This window comes from Amblyomma mixtum, chromosome 2 (assembly GCF_055824585.1).
Source record: "Amblyomma mixtum isolate Tamu chromosome 2, ASM5582458v1, whole genome shotgun sequence".
Lineage (NCBI taxonomy): Eukaryota > Metazoa > Arthropoda > Arachnida > Ixodida > Ixodidae > Amblyomma > Amblyomma mixtum.
Genome location: NC_143013.1, coordinates 240,431,386 through 240,440,322, shown reverse-complemented (window position 1 = coordinate 240,440,322; position 8,937 = coordinate 240,431,386). Strand labels below are relative to the sequence as shown.

Here is an 8,937-nt window from a genome sequence, read left to right as displayed (position 1 = left end):
GCAGTTCTCCGTAGTTCTGCGACTGCTACTGTGGCGCGTATTTTTCTGGCCGCACCTGTGCATAACGAAGCTGAATCCAAAATACCTGCCGCCAACACCTGACGACTGCAAGAAACATTTCCTGGGACACTACTTCAAGAAGCTGTCTCCTCGAATAAAAGTGAAGAAAAATTACTTAAGTGGGCCGATTACTATAAATTGCGAGGTGGAGAGGGAGTGGAGGGCAAATTTAATTTCTCATTGGGCTCCCTTTCCCGAAGGACGTTATCCAAATACAAAGGTTTCACGAAAAAATAAGACTTTTTAATATATGGAAAAAAAGCAGAAACCTGTGATCAAGTTGACAAGGAGCACTAAAATAAAGAGTCTGTTTCACACTTTTCCGCCCCACCGGCCCGAAAGATATCTTGCTTGTAGTATACACAAGCAGAGTAAATAAGAGACGATGTTGGAGCTAAAGTTTTTATTACCCAACAGAAAAGGAAACTGAGAAGCACAGGGAAGTTCAATCTTTATGTACATGTACATAACCTCGACAATTTTAAAACTCAGACATACATTTAGTAAACAAAGTGAAAATATTAAAAAAGTTGTGGACTGTTCCTCGCGGAGAATTTCTAAAGGCAATGACAGCGAGAATGATTGCCAGAATAGATCCCGATGTGGTCGCTTAAGGCACTAGAATTTGCACTAGACTTTAGAGAGCCTCCTGCAGACCCCTGTAGTGCAATGAGTACCTCTCCTGTTCCTCGTAAAAAACGGCTCTTACCGCCTTGTTCAAAGCTTGGAGGCGCTCATCATATCGCCCATCGTAAGGTCCTGGAAATGCATGCCGTGCAGCCTCACGCGGCTTCAAGTTCTTGACGTTCTGCGCGTTCTCGTCCACGGCATCGGAAGTTCCAGCTTCGCCACTAGTGGTTGCACCGAGCTCCGACACGGCTCCCCTACCTACTAGGAACGAAAGGCTAGACTCAATTTTCTTCGTGAGCTCCAGTTCCGTTTCCGTGTTTTCATTGCTCCACCGAGTCAAAATCATTATATACTTTCGAAGCTCGGGCAGGTCCTTAAGTAGATTAAACGTCCGGCAGCGAGTGCGAGTGAAACTCTCGTCGTAACCAAGCTCACCTCTGCCTCGGGGGTCTTCTCGTTGCTCACCCAGGTCAACGACAAGCTTCGCGGCGTCGCAAAGCAGCTTTTGGTTTCGTCTAAGCACCGCCAAGACCTTTTCAAGAAAAACCTCTTCGCGTTCTGTGCCCCGGGTCAAACGGAATTCAAGCAGCGAGGAAGTGTAATTCAGTGCATCAGGCAACTGAGCCAGGAAATTTGTGTTGCCTTCGTCAGCCACCTTGTTGATGTGAATGTGTAGGCGCTGCATGGACTTGTTTGCCTGGCACATGCGCTGAAAGAAAAGGGGAGCTGGAGAAGCAAGGCACCAGCCACTCATTGTAAGCGAACGAATGGAGACGCTGTCAGCCAGCCCTTCGAATAGGAGGATGGACGTGATTTCGGAGGAGCTGTCGCCGAGCGTCAACGTTAGGTCCACGAGGGTTTTACTTATGCAGGCCAGTAAGGCGAGACCCATGGTTCCTTCATCCGGTATTCCGCAGGAATTAGATTCGATGGAGACTGACTGAAGCGTGTCCACTGTAGCGTAGTATGGAAGTATGGCGAGTAGATGCCCGAACTCTTTCATACGAGTGTTGCGATCTTCGTCAGAATTCAGGGAAAAAACAAAAGTCAGTGTATGAAAAGTAATGTCCCGACGAAGCGCAGCGATTAGTTGCACAAGTTCCTCCGGAAAGTGATCTTTCACCACTCGGAAAGGAGCTGTAGGACTCTTCTCGTTATGTGCAGACCTTCCCAGAAGTGTCCCTGTAACGTCGTCCACTATGGTTTTGGTGACGGCACAGTGTGTTGTGCGCTCCGTTGCAGAGATCGCGGCGACGTCAAGGACTTCGAGGTCTTGGTTCTGCTGAAGGCCTTCAACTAAAATTTTGAGCTCATCGCAAGAGAGGTTTTCACCCCGAAGCTGAAGCTCTTTCAAGTAAGGACGCCTTTCGGTGTGTTTCGCGGTGGGATTAGAAGCAACCTGAGGCACCTCCAGCTTTCCGTTCCTCTTCAAGCCATCAGCTATGGCTCGGACGCCTTTCTCTGTGAACACAGTGTTGTGAAACTTGAGCACGTGCAGTGCTGCCTCCTCTATGAATGCAAGCAGAAGGGACTCGTACGATTTGTCTTTCAGCACAGACTGCATGTCAAGGGAAAGGACTAGGCACCTGAGAGCGTTTTTCAATCCGGTGTTTTCCAACAGAGGTATGAGGTCTGGTGCTATTGATATCTTGTGAGTGATCTCAAGCTCCGTGATATACTGGTTGATAGCAAGGACTTCAAAGAAGTCATGATACGACATGTCAATGTGCAAGCACAATTTTCTGAGGTAGCAAGGGTCGCCTTTCTCCAGCAACCTTTGGAGTCCCGGATCTTGGCTGCTCGAACAAGCAGGTTTCTCATAAGACAGGACCAGCTCTTCGAGGTTTGGCAGCCAGGCGGCAACGTAGACGATCTCAGCAAGGTTGCTAGAAACGAGGAAATAAAATTAAGTGCACACAGACATTCGTTTTCGGTAGGCGTAACAATTACACATTTTGTAGACTTTGGCTTTCAGAGTGTGGGGGAATAGATAACAGGATCATCTTGGCCCAACTGCGCTGGAGCATCGGTGATCCATGCAGTTGTAAGGGCATGTGCATGGTTCATCCGCTAATATAAATATGGTGCGACTGGGTGACGAAAAAGCAGTGTTGTAAATTTCAGGAACAGTAACTTCATGCATGCATGCGCTCGGTAGCACAGCCACCCTGTGAACTTTTGTGGTGATTATATATGTTATTTTAACAGAAAGATGCAGGCGCCAGCGTTTGGCAACTGGTATGATATTCCTTATTCAAACAATACTGAAGCATTCAGTGCCAAATGTGCTCATTCGAAGGTACTTAAAAGCCATGAAAGTGTTTCTAATCTATGCTTGGCTATCGTTACTCAGTTCACAATATATTAAGCATTATGTGGTTGATGGAGGTTTAACGTCCCAAAGCGACTCAGGCTATGAGGGACGCTGTAGTGACGGGCTCCGGAAATTTCGACCACCTGTCGTTCTTTAAGGTGTACCGACATCGCACAGTAAACGGGCTACTAGGATTTCGCCTCCGTCGAAATTCGACCGCCGCGACAGGGATCGAACACGCGTCTTTCGGGTCAGCAACCGAGTGCCATTGAAAGTGACTACTTTCATTGAAACTGCCATTGAAAGTGACTACTGTCTCGATTATCTTTACAGATTATTCCTCCTCGGGGAGAAGCTTTGTACGCATCTTTTATATTTTTGTACATAATTACAGCTCATTGCAGCTGTGCAAATTATTGCAGAAAGAAAAAATAGTCAAGGGAAAGCGCGGCTGAGTTGGGTTGATGATAAGCCCATTAGTCGCTAGCTTCAGCATATGAATTTGCTTACCTTCAGCCGCACTTGCGGTAACAATCCCGTATCGTTAAAACGTCCGTGGTCTGCTTGACAAGATTTGAAATGGCAGGTTTTCAGGCACCTTTTTCGTGCTATGAAATATTCTCAAACTTACCTAAGACCAGAAGTCTGTGGGAAATTATTAGTGCATGCCCATTCGCTCTACGTCATTCTCCCTTATGCGTTGTAATTAAAACACAAGCCATTCCATAGTTCGCGTCAAGAGTCCATCACGAAGCGAAATCCATGTGTGAAATTCCCACTAGCACCATTAAAGACTGGCAAATGAATAAGCTGAGCACGCGTTATTCACAGATCCGGGCGTTACTCCACGAAGAATCGCTGTCTTGTCCATTTTCGCCACGAAGAAGACGCAGAACGAACAAAATAATCGGTAATGTGTTACTACAGCGCAGCGGTTTCAGGCAGTATTGGGATGAGCAAAGCCAGTGGTAAGAGGTATACGCAGAAATGAGCCGGGTCTTGCTAAATTTGCTCTCATGCATGGTAGCCTTTCGTTCGGCCCCGGCTTCTCGCCCGATTATATGAAGGCCACGGCAGCCCTTCTCTTCCACCTCAGCAGCTCGACTATTCCAATCTTGACATCAGCGCTGCGATTCTCCTTCGGCAGCATTCCCAGCTCGATCTGGGTTGGGCCGGCGTTCAGCTTTAGCGTCATTACGCGGCCCTTCTGGAGGGATTCGCACCCACGCGTGGCCTGTGTGGTACTGTCAGGGGGGGTACTCATGACGCGGAGGCGAGTTTCGACTAGCATATCTGTGGTAATTACCTCCCGAATGCTTCCGACCAAACAGAAGTGTCGCACGAGTCTTTTATGGTACGTAATCTGTTACAACACCGACGCTAGACCGATACACGCGCCCCCTAACTACTTAGCTGCAAAATTTGTTGTGTGCCCTCGCACAACGCTGGCAGTGGTTTCTTCAGTATGTACCCAATCTGACCAGAGAGTTTACAAGTCGAGCACTGTACCTGTGATGATCTTGACACCGCTGAAAAGACAGCTTACGAATCCCATCGTTTGATGCCACAAGGCTGCGGATCCGGAGGCCATCGCTTTCGTTGCACATGTTGAGCCCGAAGAGCGAAAGCTCTGTGAGCTCCGTAACGAAGCTGAGGAAAAGAGTGAGCTGGTGGCAAGTTGGCGCTACGGGTCCGGAAACGCCAATGTCGATGCTTCTGTAGTTTCTGTGAAGATTGAAAGCACCGCAGAAGTTCGTTGGCGATTGTGTGATAGCTGTAAGGTCGAGGCTGAGGCCGCGAATACAACGGTGGACACGCAGCAACCACATCACGAGCTCCTCTCGGCGAGGGTCCAGTGCTGCATAGGAAAAGGATCCGTAAGAACGTGACTTTCATGCTCTTAATCATTCAGGTATAACTGGAGGAGGGTATGCATAGATGATTAAGTGATTTGTGCTCTACAATCTACTAAACTAATGCGCTCCACTGTGTTGATACTTTTCGGCTAAAATGCCATAACCGCCATTTATGCAGAAGAAGCTATCGCTACGTTTTCGCCAAACTGCCTTTTGTATTTGAAACCCGTCAAGGCATTTAGTGCAAATGCTCTCTGAGGTCAGTATGTCTATTCGGTATTAACTTAAACAGCCAAGTGTGGCAAGGAATATCGAAATACGCGTGGATATATCCTGGCAACTTTTGAAAGAAATAAAGCTAAATACATGGCGAAAACGTGCACCGAAATTTTCGCTAATGAAGGAGGTTCCTGTTTGACAACAGAGCATTTAGTTCGGCATTAACGAACTTAGCACGCTCCATGTAATTTCTGCACGAAGTAACGATGACAGCTGTTTTAAGGCTGCGTTCGACTGCTGGCTCAAGTTTGTAGCTACAGCAATCTCTTCCCCTCCCTTTGTTAAGCGGATCATCATCATCATCAGCCTCACAACGCCCACCGCCGGGCGAAGGCCTCTCCCATGTCTTTCCAATTAACCCTGTCCTTTGCCAGTTGCGGGCACCGTATCACCGCAAACTTCTGAATCTTTCTTAATCTTAATCTTCGTAATCTAACTTCGCGCTACGCTTGCCTTCTCTTGGAATCCACTCCAAGAGAAGGCAAACGGAGCATAGATTGTCGTTAATATGGCCCGCAATTTTGACTTGCAGAATCATATCTTAAAATTTGTAACGAGAGTACAACGTCAGCCAACTGGTGATTGAAATCTACTTCGCTTCGTGCGGCAGATTGTGGGATTCAATTTCGCCGGAATCGCAGTCTGCATGGCTCCCAGCGAGCTAGTAAAGTGGGAAACAGTGTGTAGATCAGGCTAAATGCATAACGCATAAATTTGCTCCTTTTCGGGGCCGCCCAGTGGGAGGCTACGTTCATGTTTGTGTGGGAAGGTTTCAAACGACACCGAGAACAGTTAGACCAGTTGGCGATGAACTGCAACTAATGTGATAGATTTTTTTCTGGAGAGACGAGAGCAAAAACTAAATCACTGCAGTTTGTGAGTACCCACTTCATTAAGGGCTTTGGCAGGGCCGCAGTTTCTCCATAAATGTCCCAGAAGCACAGCAAGAGAGGAAGCACGCGGCAAGCGATGTACAGCCTCCTAAGACAAAAGACACTTTCCGTCAAACGGTCATTATTACTTCTTGACCATCGTAACTGTCGGTGAGCTGCACTTAAAGGCAAATCATTGCTGACTGAGTGCTCAGATACGAGAAAGAGAGCCGCAGTGATTTTCACTTTTGGTATGGTATCAGAGTGCGAAAGGTTGTGTGGACAAAATTGCTGCTCACGTGGGTTGGGGACGCCTTCCGGTGTCGTGTCGTGTACCAGACGCCGCAGCGTGTAAGTGTTACGATGCAGCTCGACGATCTCAAGTTTGTGCAACACCAAAATTTCGTTCAGGGCGTCTTCATGCCTGAGAAGCCAGCAAACATTGTGCACTGTGTGGGTGCAAAGGGAATCCAGGTCCTCCTTATTGCCCTGATCAATGGTGTGGCCGATGCTCAATATGGAGCGGAGGGCACTATAAGGTTTCGGGAATAGAGATGGTTGCTCGTTGTGCAGTAGCGCCGAGAAACTTCCCAGCTTCTCCATCGTCGCATCTGGCGGTTCCTGAAATGCGACATAAAATTGCAGATGAAGGAAACACTGGCTCCCTTGTATCTTGCAAATACGCGAGATATTTCAACTTTACATCGTGAGATACAACTTTGAAAAACTGCACTTGTAAATAAATCTCGGATGAGGGTTAAGATACCCAAGAAAGCTATCGTACTTGCACCACCCCGTGCTGAAGGAGCACTTTCGACAAGTGCATAACACCTTCCATGCGAACAAACTGACATCCTACTCTGTCGATTCTAGAGCCTTAATGCTTTTGCTCGCAACAAGAAGCACCCTAGTTCAACTACGCTCTACGACGAAATTTCTGGAAATCTAAGCTGCACCAAATGCGGCATCTGGAACACCCGGCAAGCGATGAGCCTTGGTCCAGTTAACGCACAGCGTTCGATGAAATGTCCAACTATTTCCTGAGACCAGCTAAGGATGCGATCATCGATAGCTGTCATAGGAACTCTTCAGGCTACAGGAATGACATGGCAGTCATCGTTGAGATTATTCCGTTTGTGAGAGTCTGGTTGCTCTTCCCTAGCAAATTTTATAGCAATCATTAATTTAGCTACCGCCTGCCACGGGGGACAGCTTGCTCATAATTCGGCGGCAGACGGCCCCTTGCCACCTCGGTTGCTTCCCTTGGGATTTTTCGTGGTCTTCTCGCTCACGGCCAACAATGACGACGCCGGTTTTTCTGCGACACCGGATTCTTAACGCTATCGCAATAAAGTAATAATTGTCAGACAGTTCAGCATAGCACGGAGTATCGTACAGTAAAACTAATTTCGGTGGAAACTTAAGGCCCTTTCTTAATAAAGGCATTTAACCTAAAGCCCTTTTGTCTGAAGTCCTACCTAAGGGCCTCGTGCCGAAAGGCATATACCAGCAAGGCATTTATCATAAAGGCCTTCACCCTAGACGCCTTTAACATAAGGCGTTTGACCAAAAGGCATTCACATTGAAGTCTTTCATTCAGGTGTGCCCCTGGCCCAGGTGAAAACCTGGCAGATGTACAAACCTGGCGGGCTGCTCACAAGCCGCTGGGCAGGTGGACAGGTGGGCAGCCTGCCCCAAAGCCGGCTTCAGGTGCGTATACTTTCCTGAATCGAAAAACGAGCCTAGTAGTGTTACCACACTCAGTCTTTCTTGCACGACAGCTACATGTCGGGGCTTGCGAGACCAATGTTGTCGTTCCCGAGGTAATTTTTGCACAGACAGTTCTTCAGGACGCCAGCATTTTTTTTCTTATGAGATGCAATACCAGAAGTAGCTTGAGTTAGAAGCGCAAGGCGGTGATTTTGAAGCCTGTTCACACCGCCTCGTACATTGCGCCTGCGGCAAAAAAGATAAAACAGCTGAAGTAAGGCTCCTGAGTGGCGCTGCGGCCTCGTGAGTCATATTGCATGCAATACTTTGCGTTCTCAGTTACGCTGCCTCAATATACTGTAAACATTTACGCCTTAACGTTCATTTGTGGCTTCTGTTGTGACGGCGCCCACATTTCGCTGGCTGGCCTCTCTGGAAACCAGCGCTGCGCGCCCGCCGTCGCTCAAAGCAGGCCCAGACTCTCTCGGACATGCCAAGCTTGCAGCGTGAATCATCCCGGCTCGCCGGCGCCGGGCCCGGCGCGGACCCCTCCTCCTCCCCCTCCAATCCGTCGGCTCGAACACCTGCGGCGCATCGCCGCCCGCCCATTCCTGTCGGCAAGTCTTCAACGGCCGGGAGTCTCTAAACCATTCGTCTAATTTGAACGATAGACAGTGCCGTGACCTGATTGAAGGATTTGAACGGTGGCTGCCGCAATGAACACCGGCGGCTTTAAAACGGAGCCGCGCTGAACCCGAGCGGCAGACGGGCAGCAGAAGAGGCATCACGCTGGAGCTACGCTCGCCGCCGGGGCCGCCCTTCTTTGTGCTAGCCTGTGGTGCTCTTGGCCCTTGTATCATGTAAAAGCCCTTGTACATACTGTACATAAAAGTCATTTGACTCACCGTCGCCTCGACCGTTTCCTGGCTCGGACTCCCAGCCCCGACTCTTTCTAACGGAAACATGGCTCCCTGTTGAAGTAGTTGAAAATAAAACAGTGTGAAATGAACTGCATCCGGAACCACTTATTCCTACATTGACCAACTGAGCACAGAGAGGCAGTTGTACCATCATAGGCTGCGTATGATGGTTCAACTGCCCCTCTCTGCATATGGTTAAGGCTTATTCGTTAAAGGAAACATCGAGCTCAGGACCTACTCCTGGTATTCTGACCAGGGACGTAATATTGTTTCCGTAGAAGTAATTTCGCGGGTTA

At 48.4% G+C, this 8,937-nt stretch overlaps 1 protein-coding gene across 1 annotated transcript; it reads right to left on the bottom strand.

The window, feature by feature from the left end:
• Positions 1–593: 593 nt before the first annotated feature.
• LOC149363131 (uncharacterized) lies at positions 594–8,656 on the bottom strand. Its single transcript, XM_089569900.1, has 4 exons — positions 8,627–8,656; positions 6,311–6,632; positions 4,514–4,862; positions 594–2,576 (listed from the first exon to the last, which is right to left on the bottom strand). Exons 2-4 carry the CDS (start codon positions 6,612–6,614, stop codon positions 698–700), a joined length of 2,532 nt encoding a protein of 843 aa, XP_089426026.1. The 5' UTR covers positions 6,615–6,632; positions 8,627–8,656; the 3' UTR covers positions 594–697.
• Positions 8,657–8,937: the final 281 nt, after the last annotated feature.